The 22,287-nt window shown below is 42.6% G+C and overlaps 1 protein-coding gene across 2 annotated transcripts in view; it reads left to right on the forward strand.

Annotated features, from left to right (window-relative positions):
- INPP5A (inositol polyphosphate-5-phosphatase A) overlaps positions 1–22,287 on the forward strand; it is a 259,043-nt gene that overhangs the window by 145,753 nt on the left and 91,003 nt on the right. For both annotated transcript variants that reach the window (XM_069797312.1, XM_069797313.1), the window contains exons 7-8: positions 9,276–9,328; positions 18,332–18,451. In XM_069797312.1, the coding sequence (XP_069653413.1) occupies positions 9,276–9,328; positions 18,332–18,451 (173 nt within the window). The remainder of the gene's footprint in view (positions 1–9,275; positions 9,329–18,331; positions 18,452–22,287) is intronic.

The raw sequence follows: 22,287 nt of genomic DNA on the forward strand, positions 1-22,287 counted from the left end.
CATTTAAAAAAAAGCAGATTTGTGTAGTCTATCAGGCCTGAGTAATTTTTTTTTTCCCATAGTGAGAAATTGGTTGTTATCATAGATCACAGATACTGCTCAAAGCTCTTATGAAAGATGAATTAATTTCACTAATGCTTTAATGCAAACCTTTCATGGAGAAGGCTGTATGGTGATAACCTTACTGCGGTCTCTCCTTTCTCAATGATGATTTATGTTGTCTTTTAGTAGATGAAACTGCCTGTATTCACAATCCATCTGCTGGCTAAAGGAATCCTATTAACAGAGGATCTGAGAAGAGACTTAATACTGTAAGGTGAAAGATGTGGTATCCCCTTTCTGGGACATGAAGTAGGAATTTTTTTTCCTATTTTAAAATGTAGATACCTCTCTGAGAGTGTACAGATGATCTATATCATCTCTACCTGTTTTTATGCTGGCTTACAGATGGTGGATCAGCTAGTGACTATCTGTTAAAGTCAAAATAAAGATTGCTGCTTTGAAATCTGCAATAAGAAACAATTTCCTCTTTCCTGCTTCCCAAGCTATAGTTCTCCTTTGAAGTCTGTTTCCAAAAGTTTCTTCTTTCCAAATACTGTATTTGGAAATACTAAAGCATGTCAGTTATCCAAAATATGTAAGGCATGTTGTTCAGCTGCAGTATATATCTAAGGTGAAGGATGACATTTTTATATTTAAGATGTTAAACAGTGGTTCAGCTGCTGGGCTGTATTAGGTCCAAAGCCTATTAACTTTTGCATTCTTAATGTTAAATAGACAAATTATTAATAAGTGAATTATTTATTGACGTTAAAGGAATTAAGTAAGTGTGTTCAAGTAATGGGTATCTAAAGGTCATTTACAGGTTGCGGTGGGGGAATATACAAATTACACAATAAAACAAGTGTCATTTTATGATATAGAGGCATAGGTGTCCTTGCTTTATTCAGCCTAGGCTGGGTGATACTCTCCAGCACGAGCTGAAGTACTCCCCAGTCTCCTCTGCTAGCTTTTACTTGGGCCAAGTAAAAGGCCCAAGCCATCATGTTTCCATCCATCACTATTGCTTTTGTAACTGTTTTAAGTCATATGCTCCAACAATAATATGGTTTGGCTGTATAGATAAGTCCTAAAGAAAATCTTAATTGGAAGACAATATGGTCAAATACTGAGCTAGGCTTATCCTGACCATAGCAGCAAATACGCTGCAAGACAGGGGTTCTGATTTTGTCATTTTGGGATAAGTCATGTAACCTTGCTGTTGGTGGTTCTGTGTCGCGTTATCACCATGCTGCTATTATCTTAATAGTGTAAATTTTATTTTGCAGTTATCTGCCTTTAATGTCTATTTTATAAAATAAGTTTTGTAATGATTCTGCATTCTCAGAAAAAGTGAAATAAGGTACTGAATTACCATCATACTTTGGGTTCGGAGTCTAAAATTTAGGTCCATTGTTTATACTTGTGGTGGGCTGACCCTGGCTGGAAGCCAGGTGCCCACCAAAGCTGCTATGTCACTCCCCCCCCTCAGCTGGGCAGGGGAGAGAAAATAGAATGAAAGGCTCATGAGTCGAATTAAGGACAGGGAGAGACCACTCACTAATTACCATCATAGGCAAAACAGACTCAACTTGGGGAAAATTAACTTAATTTACTGCCTATCAAACCAGAGTATGGTAATGAGAAATAAAACCAAATCTTAAAACACCTTCCCCCCACCCCTCCCTTCTTCCCAGGCACAGCTTCACTCCCAAATTGTCCACGTCCTCCCCACCAGCAGCGCAAGGGGACAGGGAATGGGGGTTAGGGTCAGTTCATCACACCTTTTCTCTGCCGCTCCTTCCGGCTCAGGAGGAGGACTCCTCACTCTTCCCCTGCTCCAGCATGGGGTCCCTCCCACAGGATACAGTTCTCCATGAACTTCTCCAACATGGGTCCTTCCCACGGGCTGCAGTTCTTCACAAACTGCTCCAGCGTGGGTCCTTCCCACGGGGTGCAGTCCTCCAGGCACAGACTGCTCCAGCATGGGTCCCTGCGGGGTCACAAGTCCTGCCAGCAAACCTGCTCCAGCATGGGCTCCTCTCTCCACAGGGCCACAGGTCCTGCCAGGAGCCTGCTCCAGCGTGGGCTTCCCATGGGGTCACAGCCTCCTTTGGGCATCCCCCTGCTCTGGCGTGGGGTCCTCCCCAGGCTGCAGGTGGAGATCTGACTTTACATCCCTGCTCCTGCGTTCCCCTTTACCCACTTGGTCCTTCAAGGTTCTCCCAACAGGTGAAAAAGGGACCCCTGAAATCTCTGCCCCACCACGTATATACTTGTAGCTATTGCTTCCACAGGCCTTCTGCCAACTTGCCATGGTAACTTACAGCTTTCTTGCAAGTAAATACTTAACTTGATCTCTCTTTGAAAAGTTGCATCATTATTGTATTTCTGTCTTCTTAAATAATTTTTAGTGAAGAAATTATGTATTGCTACTGGTTGTCTCCTTCATTGGTGATGTGTGTAGGAAGAAGCTGGCAGCAATAATGAGTTGTATGTCCCATGGTTTTGTGTATAAAAATAAGCAGAGCAAGTGTAGGTTTTATCACGTACTTCTTATGTTTGCTTACATCATGCACGGATACTTAAATGTGATCTTCCAATAGATATATTCTTACTAAATTCTTTATACTGTATTTTCTGGTAAATAAAGGGTAATGAAAGCATTATGTGAAAAAGCAAATTTATCAATTAAATTACTACACTACATAATAGACTTTGTCATTAGATAGATTGACTTCATATTCTTAAGCTCTCACTATATGTTTTTTTGATGAGTGCCATAGATATTTTCATTTACAGACTTTTAAATTTATGTAATGACTTCTAAAAATCTTTAGCAGTAAAAATATGACTGATAGTGCTGTTACAATGCTTGATAGTGCTCAAAGGCTGAATTGGGCTTGAATTTCCCATATACTGCGTATTATTCTGAAATACAGGGAAATTAGAAAGGTACTTTGAGCAGTTTGTGTACAAACTCCTAAAAACACAAGAGCATAAATTCTTTAGTTCTGTAAACTGATCTAAGGAAAGAAAGGAAGTAATTTGGGGGCAGGAACTACATTCTGCATGTTTTTTATGGAAAGTTGTCATAATACACGCTCCCTTTCCTGGTTAGTTAAACACTGAGTATATTGTGAGTATGTGAAACAGAGGTTCCTGCGTGAGGCTTTGAGGAGGAGTTTTTCTCACCGCAGTGGTGCGGGCCTGTTAATGCCGAACATCGCTTGGTGCCTCAGTTGTTCTTGCTGCTCAGTATTGAGCTGCTTCGTGTACAAGATTTCCCATCTTCCTCTGAACTGTGGTGTTCCTTTAAGAAGCTGCAATTACACTGCAGTCATTGCCACTTTAATATGTCTTTCCTTCATGCCCCTGCTTTGTATGGTTGAATAAACCCTTGCTGGGTCACTATTTAATTTGATATGGTCCCTCTCAGTAAAATGATGGAGAAAAGATGAATTAAGGCTCTGTGCTAGTCATTATCAATCATGGTTTGTGTGCATTACTTATTGCTCACAGTGCTTTTTGACATTAGCCCTCTATAACCTCTCTCTTCATGTTAATGTTGTCTAGAGGTCCTTTTACCCGATGTAGCAGAGGTTATTTATGTAGGTGGTGTTTCTAGGGGGTTTTAAAAGGTCAGCACGATCTCCTGAGAGACTCTGTTCACAAAGAAAAGGCTGGCAGAATGTAACTACAAGTTTTCAAATAGTGATTTTTGAATTTATTTTTTTTAAGGACTTCTAATAGGTGTCAGAATTTCAGTTACATTTATTAAAGTAAATTTTTGGCAAAATAGCCTCTAATATGTACTACTGCCCTTAAAACCAGTATTTGCAGTGTATGTGTGAGGAAATGCCAAGCTACTACAAGAAATTCTGTATTTTACCACGTCATGAAATATAAATTGTGTTGCAAATTCCTTTTAATTGGCTTGTATCAGTGTAGGCTTGAATGAAACAAAATAAGGCAGCAGTGCCAAGGGGTGGGCATACTTTATACTGGTATTGCTTGTGCTGGTGAGGTTGTCAGTGGCAGAATCAGAGTAAATCCTGTGAGATGGCCTGCTGGAGAAGTGGATGATGATTGACAACAAGACTCTTGGTCTCATGCACTTTGGTTGCACAAAACCTTAAGGTAATTGTGCGTGCATGAGCCTGTGGCAGTAGTCAGGGCACATCGAAGGGAGAAAGGGATCTGGCTGATATCATTGGGAGGCTTCTTACTGCCATCTTAAAAGGGAGAGGTTCCTGAGGGCTGGGAAAACACAAATGTCATAGCCGTTTTCAGGAAGGGTCCCAGGTGGCCTCTGCTCCATCATGGGAAGGTGATGGAGCAAATCTTCCTGGATGACCAGTTGCATGGACAGGGGGAGTGCTGTGGATGTTGTATGCATTGACTCTAGCAAGGCCTTCGATGCCCTCTCTCACAGTATCCTTGAAGCCCAGTTGGTGACGTGTACTGGGTAGGTGGAGTGTAAGATGGCTAGAAAGTTGGCCAACCACCAGGCTCACAGGGTGGTGAACAAAGTCCAGCTGGCAGCTGGTGGTGTTCCTCAGGGCTTGATTCTGGGATCTGTGCTATTCAACACCTTTGTTAACAGCTTGCAGAACAGGATGGAGCGCACACTCAACTTTGCAGATGATGTCAAGTGGGGGGAGCAGTCAATATGCTGGAGGGCAGGGCTGCTGTTCAGAGGGACTTCAACAGACTGAAGAAATGTGTCTGACGGGAACCTCATGGAGTTCAGCAAAGGTTAAAGCCAAGCCTTGTCCCTGGGATGGGATAACCTTATAAAGCAGTATAGGCTGGAGGTGACTATCCAGAAGACAGAAGAGGACCTGGATCTTGTTCGACAGCAAGTTGAACATGAGCCAGCACTGCACTTTGGTGGCAAAGACGACCAGCAGCATCCCAGGATGTGTTAGGTCCCAGGAAGGGAGTCCTCCATCTGTTTGGCAGTCCAAGGCTACATCACAACTCCAGTGTCTTGTTTGGGAGCCCCTGTACCAGACAGATGTGGGTAAACTGGATCAAGCATAGCAGAGGCACCTCTGGGGCTGGAGCACAGGCTGCGGGGGGAGGAGAGGCCAGAGAGCCCATCTGTGCCGCCAGGAGAGGGAGGTGATGGGGGACCATGCCGCTGGCTGCACTGGCCAGCTGGTGACTCTTGATGGATGGGACCAGGTGCCTCTGGGTGGTGTGCCAGCAATAGGACAAGGGGCAGCAGTCACCAGCTGCAGCAAGGGAAAATCTCGCTAAATCTGGGAAAAGATTTCACCATGAGGGTAAACAACAGAAGAGGGGCCCAGATCAGTTGTGGAATCACTGTCCTTGGAGATGCTCAAAAGCCAACTGGATATGGCTGTAACCAACATGATCTAGTTGGCCATCTTTTGAAGTACCTATTATGTTGCCAAAGAGGAAATAGCAAATTAAAAATGACAGCTTGATTGAAGACATTATCTTGGGCCACATCATAGGCTTGGACTATTTGATTTTAAGTTCTGTGTATTGTTCTTCAGTAATTAAAAGTTCAATATAGTTATTTTTAAGAATGAAATGACAGAGCTCCCCTTTTTTGATTGAGATTAGATTTAAGCCAATCTTGAATGCTTTTAGCGTTTTTTTTCATTGTTTTGCTTTTGAATAAATGCTGACATTTTGCCAAATCTCAACTTATAACTGCTGTCATGATCATCACAGAAACTGTGAATAGAAGACACCTTATTGGATTGTGGGGTTTGTAGTTCAGCCTTGAAAGCTGGACTGTTAGGAAGATTTGGTGTGTTAGCCCTGCAGCCAGCCCTTCCCTGATTGACCAGAGTGACTGCTGGATCCACAGAAGAGGTTATTTTTTAGTGCTGAAAAATTTTTTACAATAAAGTAGATAGTAGACAGTCAATACAGAGCTTTTCTCAGTACAGCTGCAGTTTAAGAAAAATCAGAAGTTGGGCTCTCCTAAGACAAAAGTAATAAGGATTCAGAGAAATCAGTTCACTTCTTAACGTATCCATCAGCTGGATTTCGGAGTAGTGAACAGTTAGGATTTCCTCCCCAAATACGGCCTTATTAGACCTAGGCAAATTTACTTGCTTTCAAAAGCCCAAATTCTGAAAAGATTTAAGCACCTATAAGCATCAACAAGCAACTGATGTTAATTACTAAATATCTCAAAAACACTTATCCCCCATCATCTGTAGTTACAGAATTGATGCAGTCAGCTGCCAGGAGTCACCAGACACATCTGCAGGGGGGTGGTGGTGTAAACTTTGTATATGCTCAGGAGAGAAGTCCATTTATTCTGTATAATCCTTCTGGGTTTAGGAGGTTTTTCTCCTTTTTGGCTATAGGAAATCTTTACATTTGGCTAAACATTTCTTTTGTTAATTTTTATTCCCTCTTAATATATGTCCTGTAAGCTACTGAAAGCCAGCTGTAATTAGAGACATAAGTCAAGAAGAAAGTTGTTCACTGTGTGTCCACAATATCAAAATACAAATTTTGATTCATTGCATGAAGGACTGTTGTTAGTCACTGTTCTTGGACTTGACGGTCTTGAGAGGACTACTTCCTTGTACTGCCCACTGCTGTAGCAATGCAAAGCTGATAAAATTTGTGCAGGAAAAGCCTCCAACCCTTCTTTGGCAGGGCCAGCACAGCTGGGTCCTCAGGTAAGCAGCCAAGCTGCAATTTTCCCTGCGGCTCTCGCAGTAAAGCTTGGCTCTAGCAGCCTGTGTACGAAGGCCCCACAAGCCTGCAGAAGGGTGATTCTGAAATTGCCACCTGAAATAAGAAATACTAAAAACGGCTTTCCCAAAATCTGGAGTACATAACTGCGCATAAATTTTGTAGGCAATTTTTTACTTCTTAGTTTTGTAGCATGTATATAACACTTTTTCCACAAAATTACAAGCTCTGAAGTTGAGTGCAATCAATGATCGCAAATAACTTTATACATTTTCCTGGGTTTGGATAGAAGGGAACTTCGTATCGGTAAATAGTTTTTACATTCAAGCTTTCAAGAATAAGCTATTATTTATTCAGTAAAATAAACACTTTAAAGTCTTCATAAGCCTATTTTGAATGCATGGAGAACCCCAATGGGACAGGGGCCCTAGTAAAGGAGTGGCGTTATGTCTGGTTGGTCTTGACTGTGGTTACCATGTTTGTGCCTGAAGAGGGGAGGAGGTGGGAGATAGGTAACTGTTCTCTGAAGGGTGATCAGGAAACATCCCATTTAGATTTTGCGAGGCACTTCACTATCTCAGCAGTATTTAGGACTTCAGAATTTCATGAGCACTGTCTGTTCACAGTGAGGTGGGTAAATACATCAGGCAAGTCTCTTCTGAAGGTAGTGCCTTAGGAGAGGCTTAGGAGAGTGATACCCCTGAATGGGGGGATGCTCTGCTACAGCTGGCGCTTTATTTGTAATAAGGAGTTGCAGTCTTTTGCTACAAAATCATTGGCATCATTATTTAGGCCTGTCTGTTGCAATATTCATTACCAGAGAACATTAGCCTAGCCCCACATTCATTGTTAACAGTGAATAAATAGGATGCAGAATCATGTCTTTTTGTGGGAGGTTGTAATTTATGGCAGCGTCTTAGGAGTGGTGCTGAAAAAATCCTTTTGCTGTATCATAAGTGCTGTATGTTGGCATGAGCTGATTTGTGGCTTTCTCGCAGATGTTGCAGTTTTGATAAATGTAATGTTTTACCATTATTTAAATTCCCCTTAACTTTTATAGAAATACTGGGTGGGTTGGCTCAGCAGGAGAAATAGCTTTCTAGCAGATCTCATTCATTTTAATTCGATGTAAATCTCTGATGACATTTTACAGTTCAGGTAAAATTACAAAGAAGCCAAGACATTTGTGAATAGGCAGTAAGAATTTGCTGGTTTAGGCTAGGCATAAATACAGTTGTAAAGCTTTCCTAATTGGTTATCTTTCATCTATAAACAACTACCAGGGCTTGTATTAATTTTACACATAAGTTTATAACTGCTGCAGGACCAAAAATAAAATAATTCCAGGATTTTGCTGGGTAAAAAACTGGCTGGATGGACGAGCCCAGAGGGTTGTGGTGAATGGAGTTCAGTCCAGTTGGTGGCAGGTCACAAGTGGTGTTCCCCAGGGCTCAGTATTGGGGCCACTTCTGTTTAATATCTTTATTAATGATCTGGACGAGACGATCGGGTGCACCCTCAGCAAGTTTGCAGATGACATCAAGTTGGGAGGGAGGGTTAATCTGCTCAAGGGTAGGGAGGCTCTACAGAGGGATCTGGACAGGCTGGATCAATGGGCCAAGGCCAATTGTATGAGGTTCAACAAGGCCGAGTGCTGGGTCCTGCACTTGGGTCACAACAACCCCATACAGGCTACAGGCTTGGGGAAGAGTGGCTGGAAAGCTGCCCAGCAGAGAAAGACCTGGGGGTGCTGATCAACAGCCAGCTCAATATGAGCCAGCAGTGTGCCCAGGTGGCCAATAACATCCTGGCTTATATCAGAAATAGTGTGGCCAGCAGGACTAGGGCAGTGGTCGTACCCCTGTACTCGGCACTGGTGAGGTGACACCTTGAGTCCTGTGTTCAGTTTTGGGCCCCTCACTACAGGAAGGACATTGAGGTGCTGGAGCGTGTCCAGAGAAGGGCAACCGAGCTGGTGAAGGGCCTGGAGCACAAGTCTTAGGAGGAGCGGCTGAGGGAACTGAGGTTGTTTAGCCTGGAGAAAGGGAGGCTGAGGGGAGACCTTATCGCTCTCTACAACTACCTGAAAGGAGGGTGTAGCGAGGTGGGTACTGGTCTCTTCTCCCAAGTAACTAGTGATAGGACGAGAAGAAACGGCCTCAAGTTGCACCTGGGGAAGTTTAGATTGGATATTAGGAAACACGTCTTCACCAAAAGGGTTGTCAGGCGTTGGAACAGGCTTCCCAGGGAAGTGGTAGAGTCACCATCCCTGGAGGTATTCAAAAAGCGCGTAGACAAGGCACTTCAGGACATGGTTTAGTGGGCATGGTTGATGGTTGGACTGGATGATCTTAAAGGTCTTTTCCAACCTAAATGATTCTATGATTTATGAGAGACACAATATATGTTTTCAAGTTGGTGTGTACTGCTTATTAGTTACAGCATATGGATGAACTTTGTTTTATTTTGTTCTCTGTATAAGTACGTTTCACTTTCACAGTAATCCTTTACTTAAGGTGACTGATTATTTGCTTATTTTTCAGTGCAAGTGGTCCAGAAAAGGTTTCATTCGAACAAGATGGTGTATTACTGATTGGTAAGTTGCATCTTTAAGTTATTTCTGATTATGTGTATATTATGTATGTTTTTGTTAACAACTATTTCAAAGAAGGTGTTCATATGTATAGATTGCTCTATTCATAGAACAGATTGTTTCCAGAACAGTTGCTTTTCTTTATTATTTATTGAACACATAATGCTCAGTAAGTTGTAATGATGCATAACAAAATGTGATGTTAATATTCACGTGCATGTGCAGTTAGCATGGGATAATTCAGGTCATAAGCAACCTCTCAATCAAGCATGATCAAAAAAGCTTGATGTCTGTGACCAAGGCCACAGGAGTCACAATGCAGAAATAAAGGCATCCTTCCACGACTGCTCCCCATCACGCCTGATACAGCCAAGGCTCTACAGTGTCTCACCCGGGTCAGATACCTGTTCCTGGGTGTATGCAGCCCTCACCTCTGGGATTTCTGAGGAAAGAGATTGTTGTCTATGAACTCTTTAAGCCAGCCCTTTAAGCCCAGTCCAGTTTCCCCTGAAGTCAGTGGAGGGACCCTACCTTTAAGGAATGCAGCTTTTTAAAACCAGTTCCCACTATATTACTTTTGCTGGAACAGAACTTTTTATTTGTCATATTCAGGTCAGGATTCCCATTTTAAACCCAAAGCATGGTCCTGTTCTATGTGAGGTTGCTTATTTTCATCCTAGAGTAGAATAAAGCACCTGGCAGCCCAGCACTCACTAGCAGGGTTTGATGGAGGGGCAGCAGAGAGCGGGCAGCACACCTATTACCTGTGCATTCATAGACTGCTGAGGAAACATCCCACCGAGCAAGGCATAGTTAAGTTCAGTGTAACCTGCCTGTCATCAAAGCAGAGATAGTTCCTCATAAGAAGTGCTGTGAAAATCTACAGAAGAAACAAACATTTTTTGCTCTTGGGATCATCCAACGGCCTAAAGAGGGGGGGGCTGAGGGGAGCAGACAACTATACGAAAATAGAAGTTGAACATCATTTTGGTGTTACGCGCTAGATCACTGTCTTTGGAAGAAGCAGTGCTAACTAGTGTTGACAAGAGGTGTATCTCATAACTGAAGCTATTATTGTTTGAAAATGCTATCTTTAATAACAATAATAGTAGTAATACGGAAGAAGTAGTGTATGTTGGGGGGAGCAGCTGATTGTGCAAAACACTACACCTGAGAGAGCTTTAAAATTTTCTTGGTTTTAACACAAGGAGAGCTCAATAAACCAACAAATGGCTCAGATTTCTCTAGTCCTACCTGGAAATCTGACCATGCTTTTTTACCATTTAGTCATAGTTTTGGTCTTTACTGCTTATTTATGTTAATAGTCACCTAAATGTATGTGAATGTTCAACACTTCTCCCTTCCTCCTCTGGTTGTTTCACATCTTAGATTTTAAGTTTGATTTTAAAGTCTGATGGATGTTGACACAGGCTGACTTCTGAGTGCTGAACAGTGTTCTTGCTTGTTTTCGTAAGCATGTTTATTAGATTAAGCAAACAGTTTGTGAAAAATTAAAAAGCAGCAGGTTTTCTCCTTTTACAGACTTTTGACCCAGAAATCAGGCAGGCAGCTATGGGATAATGTAGGTTCTTGTTAATTTTTTCCAGATCCATATGACATGGCATGGCATGGCATGTGATTCCATCAGTAGAGATCTGCAGAAGTGGGTATTTAGCACCAATTGCTAATCTGGCCTTTCCTCTTATATCATGACTTTTCCAGGTTCTGTCTCTCCTATCCTCTTGGATTTCTTCTTTGCAGAAAAAATAATGTGAATTTATTTTTAGGCCTTTCCAAGAAAAAAAATGTTCTTCAGAGAGAAATTTAAAGGAAATGTTTTCTTGCAGGTTGATACTAAAAAAAGGATGGTTCTTGGAAGGAGCAGTCTGTAGCTAGGTGTTCTGATCAGATAATATACTATCCTTATGTTTCCTATGGGTATATTGGGAAGTAAGAGTGAGGAAGCTTACAGCTTTTTCTGATCTGTAATGAGGTGAGCTATGGTGGTGGTTTTGTGTGTGGAATAACCTGCAGTTATGATCCACATGATCTAACAAGATCTCAAATGTTTCTAATGAGAAGTTAAAGGGACAAGTTACTGTGAACAATTTCTGGAGAATGAAAGTGAGACCTCATTAGGTCTAAGTTCATAATGTGTCTGTTCATGGGATGGTTAAGTGTTTAAACCCAGACTGTGTGCATATGAACAAAGTTCTGTCGATTTTCGTAATCATGACTTTTGATTTATACATTTTTACATGCTAATTGTTCAATAAAAATATAGACAGGATACTTGTTGTTAATACTCCTCTGTGAATCCTTGAAGGGAGCTATTAATTTTCCCTGCCTAGGAAAACATCATTATAGAATGTGCCTCATGCCAAAAACAGAGGGCTTCCAAATATCAAAAAAAGTGACCTTAAAAGATTTCAGGGAACTGTCCTCTTTTTCCTCCTCTGTGATTCAGTGATCTGCCCCAGTTGAGTTCCTCTGTGAATCCAGATTTTTCACATCCATTATTCTTCATTAGCTTATCTTTAGTGTGAACAAAGAATTAAGGAATCTTGGGGCACTCAGAGATTTCGTTTTAAGAAAAAATGAAAGAGCGCTACATAACTACATAACTATGCACTTTTTTCTTGCCTTTTGGTTTTTTTAAGTATCTTGAATATATGGGGGGGTGGTGGTGGTGTGGTATTTATATCTATTCCTCTATTCCAATAGTTCTTAGTGTTACAATTGTGTTAATAGGTGCAAGATGGTGCCCTGAATACGTTACAGTCTTAAATACAGTTTACATATATAGTTTATATTTGGTAGAGAGGATGGAGTAGAGAATACATTTATAAAATATAGGTATGGCACCATCCTGGGAATGTTTGCAAGTACATCAGAGGTCAGAATAAGCAATCAAAATTGTTTCAATATTTTAGAGAAGGTAGGATTGCAAGATGAAAGTCAGGGAAGTGCAAAGCATTGCACTTTGAGAGAAGAATTCAAAAGCACAAATACAATATTGGGAATAACTGACTCATTACCCATACTGTAGAAAAGGATCAAGGAGAAGAAATTGAACATGGTTCATTATTATCTTACTGAGATGTGTTAATAGATACGTCTTGTGAAGGACATGAAGAGGGGAAGGTATGGTAATTATTTAATTGAGTGCTGCCAAAGCCTTTGATAGAGTACTCTGTCTTGTTTTGAGTGCTGTGCTTTAGGTAAGCTGGAAAAAGAACAGGAGAGTCAAGAATGGTAGGAGTATTTGAGTAGGAGTTGAAAAAATTTGGCTTGCCACATCTGGGAGACTGGTTGCTGTTTATCTCCCCTGCAGAAAGGGCAGAAGGAAATCAGTTTCATTTGCAGGAAAACAGGTAATATGATGAAAGTTTCAATTTAAGGACAGGGAAATTGTAGGTGGAAGGTCCTTCATTAGCAAGTGTTAAGAACGAGTAGTTGTTAGGCAGATGGGGATGGATTATAGATACCTTCACACAGGAGGTACGTTTGTGACATGAGGTCTCTCCCTGTCCTACAGGAATTCTTTCTGTCCTTCAGACAGACAGGAATGGACATCTTAAGCCATCATCTCCAGATTATGTTTTGTAGTTATGTACTAATTATATATCTTAATACGGAGGTTAGTAGGACTGCTTTATTATCACTGTGAGCTCATTCAGCAAGATACACTGTTCCCTGTAGCCAAAAAAACCCCACCAGTATCTTTGGAAGAGGCCTTCGTGCCGGCTGCTTGGTGACCTCTGTATCTTTATCATGCATTTGCTGTTTTGACTGCCATTACTTGCTGTGTCCAAATCTGTTCCCTGACTCCATCATGATCTGGGGAATCTCCCTGTGTACAGCTTGGGGTTTCTGCTTTGTACCTCTCTCTGCTGAAGTCTGTTCCCATGTTCTCGCTGGCAGGCTGCAAACTCCTTTTTGAGCGTGAAGTATGTTTGCCTTCTCTGTTGTTTTTTATCTCCACATTGAATTCTCATGCAAGAGATGTCTGTGCACAGCACTAGTAATGCAAAGTCAGTATGATTTAGCCATTTGTTCGAATTGAAAATGTTTGGCTCCCATAAAGGGTAAAACTGTTTTTCAAATCTGAAATCCCAGGCAAGGTAATACAGTCAGATGGTGGGGCTGAGCTGTGGTTCACCTCACAAAGGGGACTGAAAACTCACTAATGGACCTTTCATTAGCAGTAAGGCCAAGGGAGAAGGAAGATACTGCGAGAACATTCGGTGAATTTATCTGTGAAGAGGCAGCTTGAAATCCATAGATGGCTCTGGGCTAAGCCCAAATGGTGTTCATCAGTGAAGCAGAGAAATTAAAATGTGTTCTATTGCTCTATCTAGTAGCATCTCTGCATTTAGCTTATCCTAAGGTGGGGAACACATGGTTTTGGAGCCCTTTGCAAAATCATCAGTATGCATCTGCAAGTACTATTGAAGATAAGAGTTGCCAAAAGGGGTATAGCCACAAAAGACACAGTGCCTGGAAGACCAGTGCTTGGCTGAGGAGCATCTCTGTGGCCATCAGCATTATTTCAGGCGGTCTCAGACAGGAGAACTAATAACCCGCATGTCTGTGAAGGGGAGCTGACAGAGATCCTTTGTCCATGGAGTATGCCTGAGCTGCCAAGGACAGGAACAGTACTGAAGCATACTTGGACAGAGAGCTTAAAACGGGTCTAGTATGACCACCCCCATCCTGCCTAAAAATGTCAGCAAGACTGGACTTTTATTAGAGCTGTGGCAGTTTCATTTTGCCTCCATTCTTCCCATAACATCTATTCTCATTTAAGTGCTGACTGCTTTCAATCAGCTACAACCAAATTTTGCCAGCATTTTTTCTGAATGTGAGAATAAAGCATTTTAAATAGCCTTCTTTCTTACAACAATCCTCTAGGACAGATTTACCTCTACTCTGGTATGTAATTTCTGTTTCTTTATAGTTTAAAAGAAGTTTAAAGAAATCTATTCCATTATAGCCAGGAAATTTTTTACCCTTGTCAGTCCAATGCTAGTGTAATAATTATTATTAGTGTTTGTGGAACCTACCCAAAATGTATTTTTTGAAACACTAACCAAAAGTGTGCCCTCAAAGTGAAGTGCAACAGCTTTTTTGGCACATAGCAGTATTATGCGTGTAGGAGCTAATGGGGCACACCACTTTCTGCAGGTGCTGGAGGGACGTCCTTTCCAAAACAACATTGTCAATGCTCTCCCTTAAGTGTCCCTTTTGGAGCTTCATAGGAGACATCTTTCCTTCAGTTCCTCAATGCAGTATGCAGGAATTCCTGCATATACTGGTTTGTTTGAGGGGTTTTTGTTACAGGGGGGGTGGTGTTGCTAAATCTGTGTGAAGAGTATTCCATGTTTTCTGGTTTCATTGTGACTCGCCATGTCCCATCACCAAAAGAGCTTAATAGCAAAGCACTGAGACAATAGAGTTTTTAAAAATGCAGACCAGGTCTCTAGGACACAAAAAGCCACAAGCAGAGCAAATATAAAGCAGAATGCCAGCTTGGCCGTAACAGCTGGGTAGCTTTCTGTTTGCCACTCAGATGCGTCCTGTCTGCCTGCTGTGGGAAACCAGAGTTCAGAAGGACAGCTTGCCTTCCAGATGACCTAGACCGCTAGCAGTGACACCTCGTATGTGATTAACGTAGGTGACAATAGGAAATTCCTCTGTCTGGGCATGTTTATAACAGAAAATTCCTTCTGTGTGAAGGTTTTCTGCCACAGTGAAGAGGGGATTGTGTGAAGTGATTTAAGGTACAAGAATATAGCTGCATACAGGTACATTGTAAGGCTAGCAGTATTGTTAAAAATACTGTTACCAGTCAAAATCAGCCAAGTGTTGTGCAGTCTCATAGTAAATTCCAGTCCCTGTGTCAAGGAACATATGCACTAACACTGAATAGGATGTAGTTATAAATAGCTGTCACAACAAATGGACGGGAAGATAGGGTGGATACATAGTGATCACAGGAAGTCATGGACCTGCTAGAGCTGGTCCAGAGGAGGGTCCGAGGGCTGGAACACCTTCACTGTGAAGAAAGGCTGAGAGAGTTGGGGTTGTTCAGCCTGGAGAAGAGAAGGGTCTGAGGAGACCTAATTGTGACCTTTCAGTATAGAAAGAGGTCTTACAAGAAAGATGGAAACTTTTGCTGAGGCCTGTAGTGACAGGACAAGGGGCAATGGTTTTAAACTGAAAGAGGGTAGATTAAGATTGGACACGAGGGGATTTTTTACGATGGAGGTAGTGAGGCACTGGAGCAGGTTGCCCAGACAGGTTGTGGCTCCTCATCCCTGGAAGTGTTCAAGGCCAAGTTGGATGGGGCTTGGAGCAACCTGGTCTAGTGGAAGGTGTCCCTGCCCATGGCAGGGGGTTGGACTAGATATCTTTAAAGGTCCCTTCCAACCCAAAATATTCTGTGATTCTATAATTCAGCTTTCATGCAGGGGGGCAAAAGAAGTTATTTCTGTTTCACAGGGGTTTGAAGCTGGTTTCATTGATTAAGAAGGAACTTCCAGAATATCCCTATTTCTCTTGTCCTCAGCCAAACCAAAATCCATAGATTTTCCATAGAAGTATTACGATTCTTTCAGAAATCTCTTCTGTCAGTCTCTTTGGCCATCCCACAAGGCAGACACTGTAACAGCAGTCCTCAACCCCTGTGTGTTCCTCCTGGAGGGCAGAGCTTCCAAAGCCGAGACAGCATTTACCCCTTGGAGTTATTTCCTTCTAGAGTGCACTACCAGTACTTGATCAGGAATGCCAGCGCAATGGCCTTTGCCTGAGCCAGCCTGCAGCCAGGTGAAGGGACTGCTCTCTGACTCCCTGCCTTGCTGCAAAGGATGAGTTAATAATACTCCTATCTTTCGGGTTAGGAAGCAAAGCTGTGAAATTTTACAAATTTTACTGATTTTCTGAGCCTAGCTCCTCATCCGAGTCCTGTGAGGAGCAGCTGAGGGAACTGAGGTTGTTTAGCCCGCAGAAGAGGAAGCTGAGAGGAGACCTTATCGCTCTCTACAACTACCTGAAAGGAGGGTGTAGCGAGGTGGGTACTGGTCTCTTCTCCCAAGTAACTAGTAATAGGACGAGAAGAAACAGCCTCAAGTTGCGCCCGGGGAAGTTTAGATTGGATATTAGGAAACATGTCTTCACCAAAAGGGTTGTCAAGCATTGGAACAGGTTGCCCAGGGAAGCAGTTGAGTCACCATCCCTGGCGGTATTTAAAAGACACACTTAGGGACATGGTTTAATGGTGGACTTGGCAGCGTTAGGCTTACAGTTGAACTCGATGATCTTAAAGGTCTTTTGCAGCCTAAAGGATTTGTCGTGGTTTAACCCCAGCCAGCAACTAAGCACCACACAGCCACTCTATCACTCTCATCCCCAGCTGGACAGAGGAGAGAAAATATAACAAAAGGCTCATGGGTCGAGATAAGGGCAGGGAGAGATCACTCAACCAGTTACAGGCAAAACACACTTGACTTGGGGAAAATTAATTTATTGCTAATCAAACTAGAGCAGGGTAATGAGAAATAAAACTAAACCGTAAAACATCTTCCCCCCACCCCTCCCTTCTTCCCAGGCACAGCTTCACTCCCACATTCTGTACCTAGCCCCCACAACAGCACAGGTGGACAGGGAATGGGGGTTAGGGTCAGTTCATCACACCTTTTCTCTGCCGTTCCTTCCTTCTCAGGGGGAGGACTCCTCACTCTTCCCTTGCTCCAGCATGGGATCTCTCCCACAGAAGACACTTCTCCATGAAATTCTCCAACGTGGGTCCTTCCCACGGGCTGCAGTTCTTCATGAACTGCTCCAGCCTGGTTCCCTTCCATGGGGTGCAGTCCTCCAGGCACAGACTGCTCCAGCATGGGTCCCTGCGGGGTCACAAGTCCTGCCAGGAAACCTGCTCCAGCGTGGGCTCCTCTCTCCACAGGGCCACAGGTCCTGCCAGGAGCCTGCTCTGGTGGGGGGTCCTCCCGAGGCTGCAGGTAGATATCTGCTCCCCCATGGACCTCCCTAGGCTGCAGGGGTGCAGCCTGCCTCACCATGGTCTTCCCCACGGGCTGCAGGGGAATCTGCTCCAGCGCCTGGAGCACCTCCTCCCCCTCCTTCTGCACTGACCTGGGGGTCTGCAGGGCTGTTTCTCTCGCACGTTCTCGCCCCTCTTTCTGGCTGCAGTTGCCATTGCGCAGGGCTTTTTTTCCCTTCTTAAATATGTTCTCCCGGAGGCACTACCACCATCGCTGATGGGCACAGCCTTGGCCAGCAGCAGGTCCGTCTTGGAGCCGGCTGGCATTGGCTCCATGGGACATGGGGGAAGCTTCTAGCAGCTTCTCACAGGAGCCACCCCTGTAACCCCCCCACTAACAAAACCTTGCCATGCAAACCCAGTACACCTTCAATACCATACAAACCCTCTGATCCTGCAGGCACAGTCTGAGTTAAACAGTCCTTTTCCCAACTCGAAGTGGTGTGCAGATTGACCACTATTATCTTGGCATTCTCCACACAGGGGCAGATAAGGACGTTAGCCTTTAATGTCAGTAAAATTCTCCTGTCGATAGTTTTGCATTTTGTTTATTGCAAAACCACAGTTCTACTACGTATTTAGCTACAGCTTTATAACTTGAAGTTGTTTGTTTACACATTCAATTTTGTTTTAAAAATATTTTAGTGAGAGGGTACTGCTTGATTTCTGTGAATTGTAACTGACAAATAGCTTTTTATTTTCATATTATGCATATTTTAAGCAAAAGCCTAGATGCAGTCTTGCCTGTGGATGAGTTGTCATAAGTTTGATGGTAGTCTTTGACAATTTTCTGATAATGATAGCTTAATTTGCACAGTCTGTGTGAGTGAATATTAAGGTAACATAAGAGAATACAGTAAGTTAACTATGTTGAATGCTTTGCTGATGCAACAAATGTTTTTTTCTTTTATCCTGAATCATTTTATTTTTTTCCTTTTTTGTCATAGTGCCTTTGACTTGGTAAACATTCATCTTTTCCATGATGCTTCCAATTTAATTGCTTGGGAAACAAGCCCATCGGTTTACTCAGGAATACGGCATAAGGCTCTTGGCTATGTACTTGATAGGTATGTATTAGCCTTTACTAGCCTCTTTCAATCTTCTGTGTTCATAAGCAGCATATAAAAGATGTTTCAAAAGGCACACTCAGAAATGTAGAGGTTTTTATTCTGTGAACTGAAAATGGTCACTTCTTACCAGAGTTTTCTAGGCAGTGCCAATTACAGATCGGTTTATGACACTTACTCTTTTGAGCTAAATTACTGAGATTGGAGAATCTCTCTGAAGTCACCAGAACTTGCAGAGAGCAGAAAGCAGGTTTATTTTTTAAATATGTTAGTTAGAGCAGCTCCTTTTTAGTCTGCGTGGAGTCTAAAAAAGCTGCCATTCAAGTATGTTTTCAGTTGCAGAATAATAGAATAATTCCGGTAGGAAGGGACCTCTGGGAGCCTCTTGTTCATCCTCCAGCTCAGAGCAGGGCTGACTTCAACATCAGATCAGGTGGTTCCAGGCTTATCCAGCTGAGCTTTGAAAAGCTCCACACATAGTGATTTGCAGCTTCTCTGGGCCACCCATTACTGTGTTTGACTACCCTCATTATGAAACTTTTTCTCCCTAAGATCCAGTGAGAATTTACCTCAGAGCAGTTTGTGTCCATCACCCCTCATCTTTTGGTGTGCATTGCTGAGAATAGTCTGGCTCTGTCTTTTCAGTAGCTACCAAATAGATAAAGCCAGCAACAAAATCCTCCCGTAGCCATCTTTTCTGTAAACTGAACAAATCCAGCTCTTTCAGCCTCTCCTCGTAAGTCACGAGCTCCAACCCCCTCAACATTAAACCCTGTGGTGTTTTAATCTCAATGCTAGCTGAGTGCAGTAGGCAGCTAATCTTTTTCACACAGCAACACAGCATTTGTGTGCAGTCATCGCTGTTATTAATAACATCATGGTTTATAATGGTGTTACAGAGTTGATTCATCTGATGGGTGGTACAATACAGAGGATAGTCTCAAAAATACCCAAGAATTTACAGCTGCCCTAATTAGCAGTTATAAAGACAGAAAAAAAGACAGCTTTTTCTTGAGTAAGAAAAAATTATCTCTGCATGGGCATACGTGTATTGGCAAAGTAAATAGGTATTTCTCTTACAAGGTACAGCCTGACTTCATGTTTGCCTGAGAAATTGAGCTTTAAAGTGTCTCTTCAAAGCAGCCGTGGCATACACTGCCATATGTGGCATGAGATTGTGCTTAAAACAAACTGCTTATGCTGGAAAAAATAAAAGCAGAGTACTTTATGTCCTGTTTTCCTGCCCCAGTCCCTGGTGTCTGGCAGCCTGCAGTGGTGGGCAGTGTGCCGGGGCTGCCTTCGACAGCGGTGCTGCAGGTGCCGGCGCATGCCAGGCTCCGAGAGCTCTCTGCCACGAGACCCAGGCGAGTGCGGGACTGTTGCTGCCCTTCCCTGTAGTGAAGCTTGGACAAGGGTTGTTTGGCTGGTCTTGCTGTGGGGCACCAAGTGCTGCAGCGTGAGAAGTTCCATCCCAACCGGCGGGTGCTGAGCCCTGTCCTACTGCCCAGCATAGACCGCTGGTAGGTGCCACGTTGGTGACAAGGGCTAGCATGTTGTGGCTAGCTGAGGGGAGGAGAGCAAGTGCCTGGGACTCATGGGGAGTCATTGCTCAACACAATTTAGACCGTGGTCAAGGGAGCTGAGAGGAAGGATGGGTTCAGTGTGACTTTTCCTGCTGGCATTTGCTTGCAGCCTTCCCCGTGTACGGCAAATGCAGTGAGGAGTTCCCCACAGTCAAGTAACTGTTTACTCTCATGAGTCTCTCTGGCAGCAACCTAGAAGTTAAAGACACTCCTGAACCAAATTAAGTTATGCATTGAAAAATATCTTTGTGTATGCAGTGTTGTTATTTTTCCCTATGTAGATTTTCACTGAAAAAGGTTCTGAAGTGTGGAATGGAGTATAAATACCTTTTCAATCACATTCTATCCAAAGTTTTATCTTATTTAAAGACAGGCAGATATTTTAGCAAAAGAAACTGTTTTTTCCACTATGTATAAAGTGCTTTCCCTGTGCACCCCAGCAGAGGGCTAAGTAGGAATTTCTCCCAAATAAGCATTTATTTTCAGTTTTGGGGGTAATACAAGGATGAAGAGGAAAAATCCAGTGTGTCTTCTCTTGTGTCACTTGTAAAACCTCTTCAGATCATCAGAAAACACTGGAGGCGCTTGGAAGATTTGCAAATAGGTAGCATGCAGTGGTTTATAAAAGATCCCTTATTCAAGGGACAGAGGTGCAGTAAAATCAGGATCTACTCTCAGTGCAGTTTGAGACACAGATTTTTGAGTACTCCTACGCAGAGCAGTGTGGGAAAGGCCTATTTTTATTTCATTTTTTTCTTGGCTCCATTGGTCTTCTCTCCTTTTCTTATGCTTTGCATGAGGGAACTTTAGCAAACCTGTATAAACCTTTTGCATTATTTATTGCGCACTTGTTTACAGCATACAGTGTGCTTCATTAGCTAATTTTGGCTTTGGACCTCCCACGATGCCCTGGCAAGGGTAAGGTAATAAGACTGTAGTATTAGTGTCAGCTGTGGGTCAGAGATGTCATGATGGTATATCATTAAAATGTGACACTGCCAAAAACTGCCCCAACTCCCCTGTCCTTAGAAAAGAAACCTTCGATTTTAGGTTGCACACTACTACTGTGAGCTTGCATTCAGATGAATTGTTCATTTTGAGAGAGCAGCCAGCCGCAGATCCGGACCTCCATAGTGAAATGATGGGCTGACTCACACAAAAGGGGAGTTCTGTAAGAGCAGTGAATAATGGGAAACCCCTTTCATCGGCATTGCTAACCTTTTGGCAGCCACCAGCAAACTCTATTCTGATCTGCTGATTGGGGAGGACAATACACTGAAGCTCACTTTGAATGAATGCTACCACCAACAGTGTCCCCATTCAGAGGGTTTTGGGAACCATCTTTGACCATTGTCTGCCATCACTCCTTCAGACAGTAGGAAAAGGGAAAGTGAGAGCATCTATAGGGGGAAAAGTACTTCTTTTCTTGGCTTTAATCTCTCTTTAAAGCTTCATAGATCTACATTTCCAGCTGAGCTACTGGAACTATGCAGTGTCAGATAAATACAGAAGAGAGAGGTTTCAAGCTGAGCTTTTAAATCCCCTTATCTGCATGAACTAATAATGCAGATTTAGTGCTGTTAAAAACAGAGACTGATAAGTCTTTTCCTTTAAAGCCTTTAAACTGCTAAAGAGCATTTAACAGCAATGCAGTTCAAACTCGGTGAACAATACTGAGAAGGAAAACAGTTTAATGAGCTAAACCTTCACTGAATGAAACAGAAACACCTTCTCACAGTTGATTTAGGTCACTGTGGGAGTAAGTGAAAGCGCAGTTCTGTTCACCCTGCATCTTCATAAACATGAATTAAGTACAGCCTTTTCATGTAAGGTAAAAGCTATCACAGGAGTTTGAAATACAAAAAAGAAAAGAGTTTGCAAATAAGCTCAAATGAATTAGTTTAACTGTTAAAATCATGAGGGAAGTTAGTTTCCCCAAAATTATTTTAACTACAAGGTTTTAACACATAGAGATGCACAACATCTCTAAATTACTGAGAAGGGGTGGGGTTGGGGGGGCGGGGGGAACAAAAAGTGTCAAGTAAGTGATTTAAAGTTTCCACTAAAAGTTTTCTCCAGAGAAAATCTATTAATAATCATAATAACACGTTTTGGAAGTAGAAAGGTTTAATCTTACAATGGTGTTCTGAAGTGATCTAACTTTAATAATGTTAAAAATGAATTACAGAGAGAGAAGAATGCTTTTAAAGACAGTTAGCTGGTTATGTGCTGAGCCAGATTGTCTTTAGCATT

The sequence above is a fragment of the Haliaeetus albicilla genome, chromosome 11, assembly GCF_947461875.1.
Source record: "Haliaeetus albicilla chromosome 11, bHalAlb1.1, whole genome shotgun sequence".
Taxonomy (NCBI): domain Eukaryota; kingdom Metazoa; phylum Chordata; class Aves; order Accipitriformes; family Accipitridae; genus Haliaeetus; species Haliaeetus albicilla.